At 51.5% G+C, this 14,981-nt stretch overlaps 1 protein-coding gene across 3 annotated transcripts; it reads right to left on the bottom strand.

Moving 5' to 3' along the window:
* Nucleotides 1–17: 17 nt before the first annotated feature.
* On the bottom strand, nt 18–13,362 carry LOC116276540 (angiotensin-converting enzyme-like protein Ace3). Of its 3 annotated transcripts, none has more exons than XM_072939388.1 (15): nt 13,261–13,362; nt 13,026–13,162; nt 12,483–12,641; nt 12,138–12,225; nt 11,807–11,950; nt 10,836–11,027; nt 10,622–10,719; nt 10,375–10,547; nt 9,875–10,098; nt 9,604–9,748; nt 7,977–8,075; nt 7,476–7,598; nt 2,922–3,106; nt 1,965–2,404; nt 18–340 (listed from the first exon to the last, which is right to left on the bottom strand). In XM_072939388.1, exons 1-14 carry the CDS (start codon nt 13,346–13,348, stop codon nt 1,980–1,982), a joined length of 2,280 nt encoding a protein of 759 aa, XP_072795489.1. In that variant the 5' UTR covers nt 13,349–13,362; the 3' UTR covers nt 18–340; nt 1,965–1,979. The 3 variants fall into 3 exon arrangements, with proteins under 3 accessions (XP_072795489.1, XP_072795490.1, XP_072795491.1); XM_072939389.1 differs by having other exon boundaries at nt 18–286; XM_072939390.1 differs by having other exon boundaries at nt 12,483–12,590.
* Nucleotides 13,363–14,981: the final 1,619 nt, after the last annotated feature.

Here is a 14,981-nt window from a genome sequence, read left to right as displayed (position 1 = left end):
TGATAAAGACTTTCAGATCCCATTTTGAGCGTCTAAATTTAATTGATGGACAACAAAGTTCTTAAGCAGTTAGACATGAAGGAAATATTCTAGTGAAAGAAACTTTACAATAGCAAGTGGGAGAGGGAGAATGGACAAGGAGGCTCAGTGAGGTTTTTGCTGGAGTCCAGGTGAGAGGCTTGGAGTCCTGGGCTGGGTGTGCCTTTGCCATGCAGAGCCACAATGTACGATGGGGGCCTCGCTGGCCACTGTGGCTGGGGGATGGGAGGGCTGCAAGTGCGGCTTCCTGTGGGGGGCAGAGTTGTCCTGGCTGCCCCTGTGTTGGGGGCAGGCAGGCTGGCTGTGGAGGAAAAGTGGGACTGCTTCTCATGGGCTCAGTGCCTGAGGTGCTGAGCTCTGAGGAGGGATTTGGGGAGTGGGACACTCATTCATTCATTTAAACACTCATTTAAACATTTTCCAAGTACCCACTATGTGCCATAGTCTGTGTTGGCTATAGATGTTACACCGTGTCCTGATGGCTGTCTTGCCCTCACAGAACTGACAGCTAGTAATGAGAACAAATAAGGACATTACAGCACAGCAAAGTAAGAGCAGTGAGAGAGACATCAAATGAGGGTGCTGTGGAGTCTGCAGTCAGAACAAAAAGTGCTTGGGCTCAATCAGAACTCAAGAAGACCTCTTGAAACCTGGGCAGAGGTGGGGACCATGGAGATCTCAGCCCAGTCCTTCTATACTTTGAACCCCTGACTTCTGGGCTCAGGTCCTCAATTCAGAGAAAGCTGGTACCATCTTTTGGCCACCTCCACACTAGCTCAACTGCAACCCTGGAGCCTCCTCCCTGTGGTTACTGACTTTGATGCTACTTCCCCTCAAGGTTCCCCTAATCTCTTACAGGCATTGATTCTCAGCCTCCCCAGGAGCCCCTGGGGCTTCAGTCCAAACTCAGTAAGTTCCATATATTGGGTGTGGCAGACAGACCTGGGCTGGAAAGAAAGGGCTAGAAGCGGCAGAAGCAGAGGCCTTCCCTCTCTCTTCCTAGGTTTATCCCTAGAGTACTCATTTTCCAAATGTCCTTCTAAAGCTCTCCCTCCCCATCTACCCCTCCCCTTTGAGCCTGGAAAGGTGCTGTTTGTCCTATGCTCGATCCCCAGGGCAACAGGCAAGGCAGCAGGTGTGTGTGCTGAACAAGGCCATCTCCAGAGCAGAGTGGCTGGAGATGAGCTTTGTTTAAATATTAAAGAAGTCAATCATTAATCAACACTGGCTTGGTGCCCAGCTACCCACTGTCTCCATTTGGGAGGGCCTGGACTGGGGCAGGGAGGGCCATGGGGCAGTTTTTAAGGCTACTTGCATCTCAGATAGCCAACAAGCAGCTTTCAGGGCCTGGATTACACAGCCCAACATAAGGCAGGCCAGAGGATCAGCAGAAGGATGTGCTGGCCAGTACACAGAGCACAGTGCTCATGAACCAGGCAGCGACGATTTGTACAGGAATGTCTGGTTCTACTTGAATACATTTTATAAGCAGTGTCCTGTTTCTGACCAGAGCAGATACTCCTTGGGCACTGCAGTCCCTGTCCAGTCCCACAGTTGGGCTCCTGAAGAAAGTAAGACTATGTGAAGAACTAGTTCTGGGCATGAATTGGGGTGGAGAGCTTGTTTGGAGGGACACAGCCACTGGGTTACTAAAACTATGGTTCCTGAGCCCCTGGGGGAAGGAGGTTGGCCTGGAGCCCAGGGTATACATGGAATCACACAGTCACCTGTGCATATGGCCTCACATACATGAGTTCACACTTGTACAGTTACAACCCCTGTGTACCCAGATCTGCCACAGCTGCACCCAATTACAGTTGGGCACTAGGCATGCAAGCAGTCCCCTCCCCAGACCCCCAACCCTCTCTAGTTTGGCCACCCTCCTCCAGCACCACCCCTTCCCCACCCTCCCACCCCCACCTCACCAGTCGCACTGGTGTCTAGTCCCAACTCCACCAGTCAGATCTCATCCACGGAGGCACCCTGTTGTGCTGTGTGGAAATCCGAATGATCAGGCTGATTGAGCACAGCATCAGGATGAGGCAGAGTCCCAGCAGCATCCACTGTCTTTTGGCAACCTGGTGGGGCTCCATGGCTATGCCCAGGAAGTAGGCTTTGGGTGGCGTCTTGAGTGCATCGGTGTCCTGTGCACTGGTGTCCTGTGCGCTGGTGTCCTGAGCGCTGGTGTCCTGTGCACTGGTGTCTTGGGTCAGTAACCTTTTTTGCAGGGTGTACAGCCTGTAGGCCAGCAGCAGGACCACCAAGAACATGACAAAGCTCAGGGCCAGTAACATCCACTGCCCAAATTTGGCCTGGTCAGGGTCCAGCTCCAGATCCAGGAATGCCACTCTGTCTGTCTCTTTTTCTGTGGAAGACATGGGAGGTTTATAGAGCAGGTAGAACTGGGGAGGGTGCCCTGGGGTGTCCCGTGGCAATCAGAGAAGATTTGACAGCTACTGGCTTTCTCCCTCAGCCTCTGGCACCTACTTTCTAAGCCAAAGGTGAGGTCTTGCCCTGAAAGGAGAGAGCAAGAGGAGAAGAAGGAAAAGAAGGAGGAGACGATAGAGGTAGGGCTATGTGACACTCACAATGGCTCCATGCAAGGGTCAGGAGGCAAAATACTGACCCTGTGCCAGTCCGTCAGTCTAGCTGGACAGTATGCAAGGAAGCAACTGAGCCAGCGGCTGGAGCATGGGCTGTAGTCTTGGCTGAGTCTGCATCAGGTGCAGACAGGGTCATACAGCAGCAGTGCTTTGCTCATTCAAGCCAGGTCATAGATAGGCTAGGTGTTAAGGCTGGGTTGGGTTAGGGGCTGTCCCAGGGCAGGCTGGGGTGGGGCTTAGGGCTGGAACAGAGGTGAGACTAGCATCAGATTACCAAACCTTCAAAGGAACAGCTGAAGTCTGGCCAGCCCAAGATATCCCCGTGCCGCACATTCTCAGTGACCAGCCAGTCCAGCAGCGGCTTGAAGTAGGTCATGAGGGCCTTTGCAGACATCTTGGTCTCCCCAGTTATCTTCTCCAGGACTTCTGGCCAGGGCTTGCTCCAGCCCAGCTTTAGGACATCCCTGGAAGAGTGGGTACAGCTGTGAGGGCATCCCGGGTTACTGCTGGGACCCCCTCAGTATGCCCACCCCCACCTTTAGGGCTTTGCCAGCCAGACTCTTCCAACAGAGCTCAGCATAGTGGATGAAATCGCAAGCTTTGAAATAACACGAACCTGTGTTTGAATCCTGACTCTGTCACTCAGCTGTGGGAGCTTGGGCGAGTACTTAACATTTCTAAATCTCAATTTCCATGTCCATAAAATAGAGAAAATAACAGCATCCATCTCCTAGGGTTGTTGTGCTGACTAATAAACACAGTTCTGGGTGCATAATAGGCAGGCAATAAGTATTTGCTGCTTCTTCTATTATTATTATTATTCTTACCACTACCGTGATGATGATTATCCTCCTAGACTCAAATAGGCATAAAGTCTTGAGACACTGTTTCCCATGAGGTGCTCAGTGTCAGTAGAGAAAGGCAGCTCTTCAGCCCTTTCTGGTCTCACAGGGAGTGTTTGGGCGGATTAGAGAGATAATAAGCGTGGGATGTGTTCTGTGCACTGCCTGCAGCGCTGCGTAAATGTCAGCTCTGTCTCAAGGCACACCCAGTGCTTGGTGGCGGGGGTCTAGCTTGGCCTGTGCACTCATGGTGGGGGTACAGAGTGTGCTACAGCCGGGGCTCTGGGCTCCTCCACCCCAGGAGCTCCTGCAGAGGCAGTAGGAGACATATGTTGACGCTTCTCAACCTGTTTCCCTGATCTGACCAGAGGAGAGATGGGGTCCAGAGGTCCAGAAGTCAGAGTGTAGAGTCTAGGCCAACAGGACCCAGGTTCCAGATCCAGCAGTGCTAGTTATGGGCTGCAGAACCACAGAAATTAACCAAACCTTTCTTAGCCTCAGTTTCCTCATCAGTAAAATGGGCGCCTATTAATACCTGCAGTTCACTATGGTGAGGATTAAGTTACATAATGGCAGCAAAAGAGGGCTTTGTAGCTTGCAGAGACTTATACACATGACTTAACAAACAAGTGGGAAAGAATAAAGTGGGGAAACTAAAGGTCAGTGGATCCTTGGCAGAAACCACTGGGGGAAAATGTAGTTAAGATTCTAGAGAAATAGAGAAATGTTATCAAGATAAAGAGAATAAAAAACATAAACAAAAACCCATAACTAGCTTTTGGTAAGAGGGTTTTATCAGATGCCAGTCTGAGTAGACAGATTCTCAATGGTTGAGAATCTGTCTACTCAGAAATAGTCCCTCAGGCTGGGCAGGACAAGAGATTTGATGTGGGAAGCACATGAGACTTGCAAAGGTGACAACTGGGCATTGTCCAGAACCCTCAACTCCCAGGTGGCAGCAATGGGACCCATGGGCAAGGTCAGGTCCTCATGGCTGGCTGGGTGAGGCAGAGGACTTTGGGAACTTGGACCAAGTCCACTTCGACCCTCCATTCCCAGCAGCACCAGCCCAGAGCAATCACATTTAGGAAGAGGAGTCAAAAGTAGCAAAAATAAGTTTTTAGCTATATTAGGCAAAAAAGTGGCCAAGATCCAAGAATCTTGCCCTTCTCCTTCTCCCCTGCAAGCACTTGCCTGCCCCACTCTGCCACAAAATTACTAGTGATGACAGGCAAGCCCTCTACATGTTTTGGTGCCAAGTCAGACCCTGGGAACCTCGTATGCCCTGGATGGAGTCAGGAGGGAAGTGATGAGAATAACTGAGGTCAAATGTCCTGCCAGTCAAGTGGGATGAAGGTGCAGAGTAAAAAGTGAGTTGATGTATAGAAAACGGATGTCTATGAAAAATGCTCAGTATCGGCTAGTTATCAGAGAAATGCAAATCAAAACTACAATGAGGTATCACCTCATACCAGTCAGAATGGCCATCATTCAAAAGTACATAAATGATAAATGCTGGAGAGGGTATGGAGAAAAGGGAACCCTCCTACACTGTTCGTGGGAATGTGGTTTGGCACAGTCATTATGGAAAACAGTATGGAGATTTCTCAAAAAACTAAAAATAGAGTTACTATATGATCCAGCAATCCCACACTTGAGCATATATCTGGAGGGAACTCTAATTCAAAAAGATACAGGCACCCCAATGTTCATAGCAGCACTATTTACAATTAAGACATGGAAGCAACCTAAATGTCCATCAATAGATGACTGGATAAAGACATTGTGGTATATTTATACAATGGAATACTACTCAGTGAAAAAAAAGAATAAAATAATGCCATTTGCAGCAATATGGATGGACCTAGAGATCATCATTCTAAGTGAAGTAAGCCAGAAAGAGAAAGAAAAATACTATATATCACTCATATGTGGAATCTAAAGAAAAAGAAAAAGAAAAAAAAGCAAAAAGAGAACACTAATGAACTCATCTACAAAACAGAAATAGACTCGCAGACATAGTAAACAATCTTATGGTTACTGGGGGAAAGAGAGTGTTGAAGGGATAAACTGGGGAGATTGAGACTTGCAAATGATAACTACTATATATAAAAATAGATTTAAAACAAATTTCTTCTGAATAGCACAGGGAACTATATTCAATATCTTGTAATAGTCTTTAATGAAAAAGAATATGAAAATGAATATACGTGTATATATATATATATGCATGACTAGGACATTATGCTGTATACCAGAAACTGACACATTGTAACTGACTATACTTCAATAAAAAACAAACAAACAAAAGAAAACTGATGCCTGTTATTTCTTGTACTCCTATGTTGAGGAACAGCGATCCCTCCTTTGTACCCTGGCATGACCCCTTCACCCTCTTTGCATGCTCACCAAAGCCCTTTCCTACTGCACCAGCTCCTTTCTTAGATTATGGTTACTGATTTATCCTGTGGCCTCTTGCCCCCTGCTGGACGCAGGGCAGGTTGGTTGGCACACATACAAATAAATGTTTGCTGAATAAATAAATTATGGGCAGGGAGCAGAGAGGGCTCTTACGTTTCATACATTGAGAGAAGCTCAAACCTGGGCAGTCAACTAGAATAAACCCCTATCGTGTGAAAAGATACAAAAGCAAATAGACTATGGAGACAATGAGGCACGCAAGGTGTAGCCCTCCCTGAGAGCAAAGCCAGGGATCAGTCTTACAACTCCATTTGGCCACATGGTTGCTGACCAACTGCATAGTGGAATCACAAGTATGCTCATTAAATTTGCAAAAGATCATAAGTAATTGTGGATATTTGTTAGGATACTAAATAGTGGCTTTGTTCATCCTCTGGAAAGCAGGATAAAACTCCACGACCTCAACCAACTAGGGAAATAGACTTATTGAAATCAGCTGAAACTCAATGGGGAAAAGCACATGTCAGTGGGTAGGCGTCACATCTCAGTGGTTGGATCCCTGATCTTGGAACCAGTAGACCTAGGTTTAACCTCACCAGACTGATATCCTTTGACTTACAGAAGAAATAGGGTGAAAGACAATGTCTTCCAGAGACAGTCTGGGGCTCAAAGCATGACTTTGCCACTTGCTAGATGAGCGACGTACAATGATATTACCTCTCTAAGCTTCAGTTTCATCATTTATGAAATGTGGATAATACTATCCATTTTGCAAAGTTATGAGCTGCTAATGTGAAACACCATAAGAGCGCTAGTTAGCCCAGCCTGTGGCAGTAAATGCTTCCCACCATCAGGTCAGCCTCCTGCCCGCCCTACTCCAGGTTTGCGTCAGGACCAAAGACCAACTCCACAGAGGCAGGGCTGGAAAGGATGGGCTAGACAACAAGTGAAGGAAAAAAGACTGCAGATAGAGGGTCAACGTAGACCACAGGCTGATCAGAGCATGCCAAGAGGTTGGTAACCTGGATCAGCCTGGGAACCAGATCTAGGCATTTCTGAGAAGAGAGGGGAAAAGCAGAGTCCACCCAAGGGTGCATCCAATGCTACTGGGAGGATAGGCAAGCACTTGGCAAGGAAAGAATAAGGGGATTCAGATGGAAGATAAAGACTGAGGCGGGACTCCTACACCGGCATCTCATCTGGGACAATTTGATTTATTGGCATATATGAGTGAGAGAGGGAGTGTGTGTGTGTGTTTGTGTGTGTGTGTGCGTGCGTGCGTGTGTGTGTGTGTGTGTGTGTGTGTTAGCGGGAGGGGCTAAACAGTCTCTCTGGGGCTTTCCAAGAGAAAGCCTTGTGTAACCACAAGGGACTAAGGGCTACACAAGAGAAAATGGGCTTTGATTAATGTAGGAGAGACTGCAGTTTGACAGAAGGAAGAACTTCCGCCAGAACATAAACTTTGCTCAGGGGGCCTAGTGTGGCCAGGTGAGAAGAGGGAGCCGGGGGTGGGCTTCCAGTGAGGCAGGGGGAGAGGAGCTGAGAACAGATGAGGGAGAGGGGCACTCACTCCAGGAGCTTCCCAGCCTCCTTGGAGTTATAGATGTCACAGCGGTGTAGCGGTCCCATGTGGCCCGAGGCCTTGCAGAGTGCTTCGTGGAACTGGAACTGGAGCACTAGGCTGATGAAGTACCTGGGGAGAGGCACGTGGTGTCAGAGCCTGGCCCACATCAGCGGTCACAGCCTGGGCAGGTCCGCCTCGGGCTGGCCCTGGAGTATGGCAAGGGCTCTCCTTCTTCGCCTTCTGGACCAGCAGCTGCCTCCTCTCCCGCCCTCCTCTCAGGGACAGCAGAGATGCTTTCCCATCAGCTCTGCCCTCCCCACAGGATCAGATGCAAAAGCCCAGAGGATTCAGGGCACAGCCCTCAGAGGGTTATGCCATCTGATGGGAGGAGGTGGCTGTGAGTGGACATTTGGATCTAGGGCCTTCCTGGAAGTCCTCAACCTGGCTCCTATGTCTCCAACCCCCAACTCCCATGGGCGGTTCTGCTGGCGGGGCCCAGGCCTTTACCGTATGTAGGGCAGGCTGGCAGAGATGTGGAACTTGGCACCTGGATCAAAGTCTTCCTCTGACCGAGCGACAGGAGGGCACAGACCCTGGTACTTCAGCCTGGTGGGGTAAACCGGGGGCTTCATAGTGCCACCTGGTAGGGTTCCCAGAGCCTTTTCCTTTGGAAGCACTTGCACAGCTATCAAAGCGACTTGGCATGTGAAAGACACTTAATGCATATTCACTGATTAAATAAGTGAGTTGAAAACACATGGGATTGGGGATTAGAATTAAATAATAGCAGTAGTTAACATTGACTGAGCACTTCCTCTGTGCTAGGAACCGCGCCTAGCTCTTCACACAGACTCGCTCAACACTGCCCTGGTTCTGGGGACGAGGAGGGAACGAGCTCGGCAAGATCCCTGCTTGCATCCTAATGATGGGGGACGGTTGGAGGCCAGTGAGCAAGGCTGGTTCATCCCATACCAAGTGCCAAGAAGAAGACAGAGCAACATCCCTGTGGGGTAGTACTACTGTTATTCCCATCCTACAGATGAGGAAACTGGGGTTTAGAGATCAGGGAATTGTTATTTAGTAGGACACAGAACAGTCACTGGCAGACCCCAATAACTTTCAAGTTCAAGTCCAGCTTTGCCCCTCTGAGCTGTGTGACTGTGGGAAAGTTACTGACCGTCACTGATCCTTGTTGTAAAATGTTGTCTGTAAAATGGGGATTAAATGACACATCTTTGGGATGAGAAAAAGTCTATGAAAAGGCTCATCATTTCATTGCTGGCCCACTGGAGCCTTGAACCATCCTCCCAGGGAGGTTCCACTCAGTTGACAGGGTCTTATTCAAGCACCAGGGAGCTGCCACCCCTCCTCTGCAACCTCTGGTTTCCATCGCTCAGCTGGTGGCGGGTGTGGCTGAGAGAGGACGGAAAAGGTCCTGTGCAGACATACCAGGTGGCTGGGGTAGGGGGATTGCCCTTGGAGGGGCACAAGGTGAAGACTTTGCCAATCCCACCAGTGGGGCCTGGTCCTGAATTTGTGGCAGGGGTGGGAGGGTGAGAAGGCAAAAGGAGGGCGTCCAGCTCTGCCATGTGACCATGGCCTGATCACACATTCTTCTTCTGTGAATGGCCATGGGTGGTGGTAAAGGTTCAATCCACATAAGGGCCTGGTGCAGAGCTAGCAGGCCCTTCATGGTCACCTGTGGCCAGCCAGCAGCCTTGAGCCGGTCAGTCTGAGGCCAGATGGAGATGGCGAAGCCCTAGCCATGGGCAATTATCCAATCAGTCCTTGTGTGAGCTTCCCACCCCCCCAGGGAACGGGTGGGGACCCTGCCAGGATCTCCAGAGAGGTTGAGGCCTGCTCAATGCTGGTTCTGGATTCACCGTGAGGCCCCCTGACTGCTCGTGCTGGCCTTATACCCTTTAGCAGGAATGCTTTTGTCTAGTGACAACAAACAGCCACCACCACCGTGGGGCTTCCCCACGGCCCCAGGCCCCCAGCAACACACACCCAGCTCTGCCCTCAGAGGATAGGCAGCAGTGCTTTTCAGGTGGTATCCTTCAGGCTGCCTGGAAAGCCCTGCCCACACTGGGGCTGGGAGTGGTCAGAGAGCCCCGGCAGTTGTCCTCCTCACCTGAGGCTCCACCACTCCTGGTTGTAGACAGCCTTCTGGATGGTGCCATCAAAGACCTTCCAGCGATACAGGTCCACCAGGTAGGCGAAGGGGATGAAGGCGATCTTCTGCAGGGCAATGCCCATCAGGAAATTGACCTCCTCCTCTGGGGAAGGTGGGGCAGTCAGGAGGCAGCTCCTGGTTCCCCCTCCCTTCAGCCTCACCTGGAGAGTCCTAGCTGCAGCCCCAGGCCCGGGTTGCCCTCCTCTGGTCCTCTGGGTCCCCCCATCACCTGAGTCCTGGTGCTGGTGGCTGAGCAGTCCTCGGTTAAGAAGGTACTTGTGGGAGGAGGCCGAGAGGGTGACCACCGACCCCACAGCTTCTTCGAAGGCTGGGTTGGCACCTTTGCGGAAGATTACGGAGAGGTTCTTGTACTGCAGGAAGTACTGGATATGGCCCATCTGGTGGAAGATGGAGAGCAGGTCTTCTATGGTCACCTCGGTGCACTTCTTTATCCTAGGGTTAAAAGGCAGGGGTCAAGGAGCATGGGGATACCCTGGGAGAAGGAGAGATTTCTCCATTCGGGCTTTGTTAAGGGACTGGGGTGACTGGGCTGGAGACCAACAGGGCCTTTACTCCAAGCCCCAGGTCCAAGCAGTGGCCAAGCCCTTTGCTCTCACACCCACCTCACCCATGTTGCCGGCTCACACCGCCTCCTCAGACGGGCAGCCGGGTGCGGAGCAGAAGGAGCAGAGGGAGGGGCGGGGTGATGCCGGTCGCAGGGTAAAGCACCTGAAGTCCTTGCCGTTGTAGAAGTCCCAGGAGGACGCGTGGCACTCCACCTCCCGCCCGTCCGTTGGCCTTTCCATCATGGAATTTTTCCAGAACTCAGGAGGGGTGGAAAGCAGCCCCAGGGAGGTGAAGAATTTTTCAGCCTCTTGGAACATTTTCTCGGGCTTCCAGTGCTGTGGGGAAGAGGGAGCGTGTGGGGCTGCCCAGGGCTGCGGAGTGCGCGGGGCGGAGGGGGCTGAGCACTGACCTGGCCTTTCATGATCTTTGTGATGTCCTCAGGGGGCTTCTCTGGGAAAGGGAGGACCAGGTCTAAGATGTTGACCCAGGACTGAGCCCACATATTCCCTGGAAGGAGAACGGAGGGGGTTAAGAGAAGGCGGGACGCCATCTCTCCTCTCGCTGTGTGCCCGCTTGGAGGCCTCCTCCGCCCGCTCCACCTCTGCCACCTGCTGGGGTTTTACCCAGGACGTGGGCAGGGATGGGCCCCCTCAGGTCGATGAGCTCGGGCCCGTAGAAGCGGTGCAGGGCCCGGCGCACGTAGGAGTGTAGGTTCAGGTAGAGCGGCTGCAGCTCCTGGTAGAGCTTCTCCAGGTCTTCCTCCAGCATGTTGGACTCATATGTGGACCGCCACAAGGCCCCCATGTCTTTGTAACCTGGCACAGGACAGGGGCTCAGAGGCACTCACCACCCATCCTTCAGCCTGGCCTGGCCAGCAGGAGACCCAGACACCTTCTGGGAAAGCCACTTGACCCCCTATCCTTGGGGTCTTCATCTGCCAAATAGGAGATGGGCCACTGTCCACACTGGATGATATTGAGGTGCAAAAGCATTAAGCAAAGTGCATACTGTGCACTCCACCCCCTGGCTAAGGCCCTGTTCCTCTCTCAGCCACCTCGAGCCCCACCCACCCCGGCCCTGGGCCTCAGATCCTCCCAAACCCTGGCCCCCCCCACCATGGTGGAGCCTGGGGTGCTCTTTTCTTCTTGCCTGGCTGCTCCCAACATCCAGGCCATGGATAAATGGCAGAGAGGTTCTCTGACCACTTCTCTGAAGCAGGTCTCCCCTACTCTCTCTCTTAGCAGCCCCTTCCTTCTCAGCATTCATCCTGAGTGGTAACTGGAGGCGTGTGTCTGTCTCCCAGAGGACTGTGAACCCTAGGAGGGTGAGCGCCTTCTCTGTCTGTTCACCTGTGTATCCTCAGAGCCGCCCCCTACCCCGGCACTGGCACATAGTAGGTGCTCATCACTGTTTATGCAACAACACAATAAATAAGCCACATTTGCCCTCCCCAGGGGCAGGGCTCAAGGCTCCCATCTCCAGGTCCGACCACTGCCCTTCCCCTCTGCAGAATCTGCCTCGCCCTTCCCAGGCATTGCAGTGTGCAGTCCGCCGGGGCTGGGCTGGCTGGCAGGGGTGGGTCAAAGGGCCTCACCGTTGAGCTTTGCGGCCTTGTTGCTGAGCTGCACATAGCGCTCAAAGGTGGTGCGGAGCTGGCGACCAACAGCATCCCTCCAGCCCTGCCAGGCCCACAGCAACTCCTTTTGGTCCCGGGAGGTGGCCATGACTTCTTCGAGGTCTGTGTCCAGAAAAGGAACCAAGGTGGGACCCTACTCAGACCTGCCTTCTGCCCTTACCCGCCCGAGGCAGCCCCTCACCCACCCTGTCCCCACCAACAAATGCAGTTGGGGCAGGGAGGAGGTTGGGAGTTTGGGAGGCTCCTGGAAGGAGACTCAGGTTGGGGAGGGGTGGCCTCGGGCACTCACCGGGCTCCAGGGACAGGCAGGGCCCTTCATTCAGGCACACCTGGCCCATGCTGTATATGGTCTCCATGTAGGCCAGAATCTGGTTGTACTGGGGGAACAGGTGTCACCTACGGTAGGCCCGTGACTGTGGGCCCACCCCCAGAGCTAGCCCTACCAGCCTGGAGTGGGCAGGCCTGGCTGAGGCAACTTCCCACCAGCCTCTGCTTCCCTCCTCCCCGAGAGGAAGCTCTGCCCCTGCCCACCAACCTCCTTCCTGCCCCAGACACTATGGCTCCCCACCCAGCAGCCCTCCAACCCCCAGGGTAAGGAGCATGTGCCTGGAGACCTGGGGGCTCCGGCCGTCACCTCCTGGAGCTTGTCCTTGGGCAGGGCCGCCTTGCCTATGTTCTGCAGGTTACTCAGCATGCGCTTCACGTCCGGGTCTTGGAACGTGGCGATGTTAAACAGGCGGGCCTGGGTGCCAAAGTACAGTGTGTGCTGGGACCTCTCCATGTCCTTGTGCAGCTGGAAGTAGGGTCACAGTATTTGTTGCCGAAGGTTGGAGGAAGGGGTAAAGATCCTACGTTGAACCCCAAGGCCACAGATCCCCAATCTCCTTCAAAAGCCCGTATCATTGAAAATTTGCTGAGAGGGAGAAGGGAGGAGCCCAGTCCCTAAAAGCGAGGAGGGGATATTTACAAGGGGAAAGAAGCAAGAGCTCCTTGACCAGTGAGCGTTTAGAGCTACCAAGAGGCCTGGAGCTCGCAGCCTGTTCTAACATGTACTTTGAGGCTTCCCTCTTTCCTCTGGCTCTGGACAGGGGGCAGAAGGTGTGGTTCCCCCAGCTCCCCACCAAGACCCCTGAGAAGAGCAAGGGGGGAAGGGGCTGGGGTGGAAGTGGTACCACACCATCTCCTCTCGATTTTTCTTGGTGATGTTGGTGACATAGTTCCAGGTGGCTTCCATGAACTGGTTCCAAACAACCTGTGCTGTATGCTCGTAAAACTGCAGGAAGGTCTTTGCCACGGTCTCATCGTAGAGCTTGTCTGCAGAGAAGCAGATGGGCATTGTGCTGTCCTGGGAGGGGCCTGCCCGTGCCTGGTCCCCTTGTCTGATCCCATACTCCTTGGGGTCCCAGCCCCACCTGAATCCTGATCACCCTTGGTCCTGACCCATGGCAAGAGCTGCCCATAACAGAAGAGCACAAGTAGGCAAGATCCAGGCAAGTCCATCTTGTGCCCATGACCAAGAGAACAGCAGAGGTGGGTAAGGCTATGGGCCAATCATGATCCAGCTCCATATTGTGACATCAGGGTCTAAAGGGACAGCCATGGAATGTCAGAACTGCAAAGCTCCAACCCACCTTCTGGTCCATCTATTCCCATTTTACAGGTGAGAAGATTGAGGTCCAGAATGGTCAAGCCATACAACCTGGTTCACACAGCTAGTCAGTGGCAGAGCCAAGAGGAGAACTAGGGTTCTTGACTTCTAGGCCAGAGCTAGTCCCACTTTACTTGGTCACTTCTCCCTGGCATTGGAGCCATCCTTGGGCCTTGGCCAGGGATTAATGAGCCGCCTCCCTCCAGAGGCTGGAATCACCTCTTAACAGGTGAGTGGGGAGACGGAAGAATGGATGGGTGGATGAATGGAAGTGACATCTCTGGGTCTCTGGAGTCTGGAAGCACAGTTATCTCTCCATGTTCTTCTGACTTGACTTCCTGTGTTCACATTTTTGGCCTTTTTCTCTCTCATGGGATATGTGATCACCCTTGGGCTGTACAGGACCCTTCCTCCCTTCCCCTGTCCTTACACCTGTTTTTGCAGGGACAGTCTGGTACTATGAGTTTGTAGTCAGGAAGCGGCACCAAAGGTAGAGGGCTGTGAGGGATGTAGGGGTGTGGCTGGCACCTTCTATTTAGGGTGCATGTCCTGAGCCTGGTTTGATCACCACCTGGCAGGACCCCAGCTCTCTGTGGCCCTTGCTGACTCCCCAGTAGCCTGACACCTATAGTCTTCATTTTCTTTGGGTAAATACCCAGAAGTTGAATTGCTGGATCATATGGCAGTTCTATTTTTAACTTTTTGAGGGACCTCCATACCGTTTTCCAAGTGGCTGTACCAATTTCCCTTCCCACCAACAGTGCACAAGACTTCCCTTTTCTCCTCATCCTCACCAACACTTGTTACTTCTTGTCTTTTTGATAATAGCCATTCTAACAGGTGTGAGGTGATTTCTCTTTGTTTTTTTTTTAAACATTTTTTTTATTGCGTTATAGTCATCTACAAATTTTGAACTCCCAGTCTGTCCCTTCCCATCCTCCTCCCCCTTGGCAACCACAAGTTTGTATTCTGTGTCTGCATTGTGATTTTGATTTGTGTTTCCTTGATGATTAGTGATGTTGAGCACCTTTTCATGTACCTGTGGGTCACCTGTATGTCTTCTTTGGAAAAGTATCTGCTCAGATCCTTGCCTATTTTTTAATCAAATTGTTCTGCTGTTGTTATTGAGTTGAATGAATCCTTTATATATGTTGAATATTCAACCCTTTATCAGATATATGATTTGCAAATATTTTCTCCAAGCCTGTGGGCTGCCTCTTCATTTTATTGATGGCTTCTTTTGCTGTGCATAAGCTTTTTAGTTTGATATGGATCCACTTGTTGATTTTCGTTTTTGTTGCCTTTGCTTTTGGAGTCAAATCCAAAAAAAAATTTTTGCCAAGACTGATGTCTAGGAGTTTACCCTCTATATTTTCTTTTATGGTTTCAGGCCTTACATTCAAGTCTTTTTTTTTAAAGTTAACAACTTTTATTGTAATTCACATATTTCATAGAAAAAGGAATGCGGCATCAGATCAGGTTGTA

This window comes from Vicugna pacos, chromosome 16 (genome assembly GCF_048564905.1).
Source record: "Vicugna pacos chromosome 16, VicPac4, whole genome shotgun sequence".
In the NCBI taxonomy this organism is placed as follows: Eukaryota; Metazoa; Chordata; class Mammalia; order Artiodactyla; family Camelidae; genus Vicugna; species Vicugna pacos.
This window is presented reverse-complemented; position numbering and strand designations above follow the sequence as displayed.

Excerpts from the sequence above, each read along its gene's own strand:
- LOC116276540 (XM_072939388.1), bottom strand. The coding sequence starts at position 13,348 with ATGGACTTGCCTGGATCTTGCCTACTTGTGCTCTTCTGTTATGGGCAG. Across the intron at positions 9,749-9,874 it reads CCACCAGCACCAGGACTCAG|AGGAGGAGGTCAATTTCCTG; the intron begins GTGATGGGGGGA and ends CACCTTCCCCAG. Across the intron at positions 7,599-7,976 it reads GCCAGCCTGCCCTACATACG|GTACTTCATCAGCCTAGTGC; the intron begins GTAAAGGCCTGG and ends GCCTCTCCCCAG.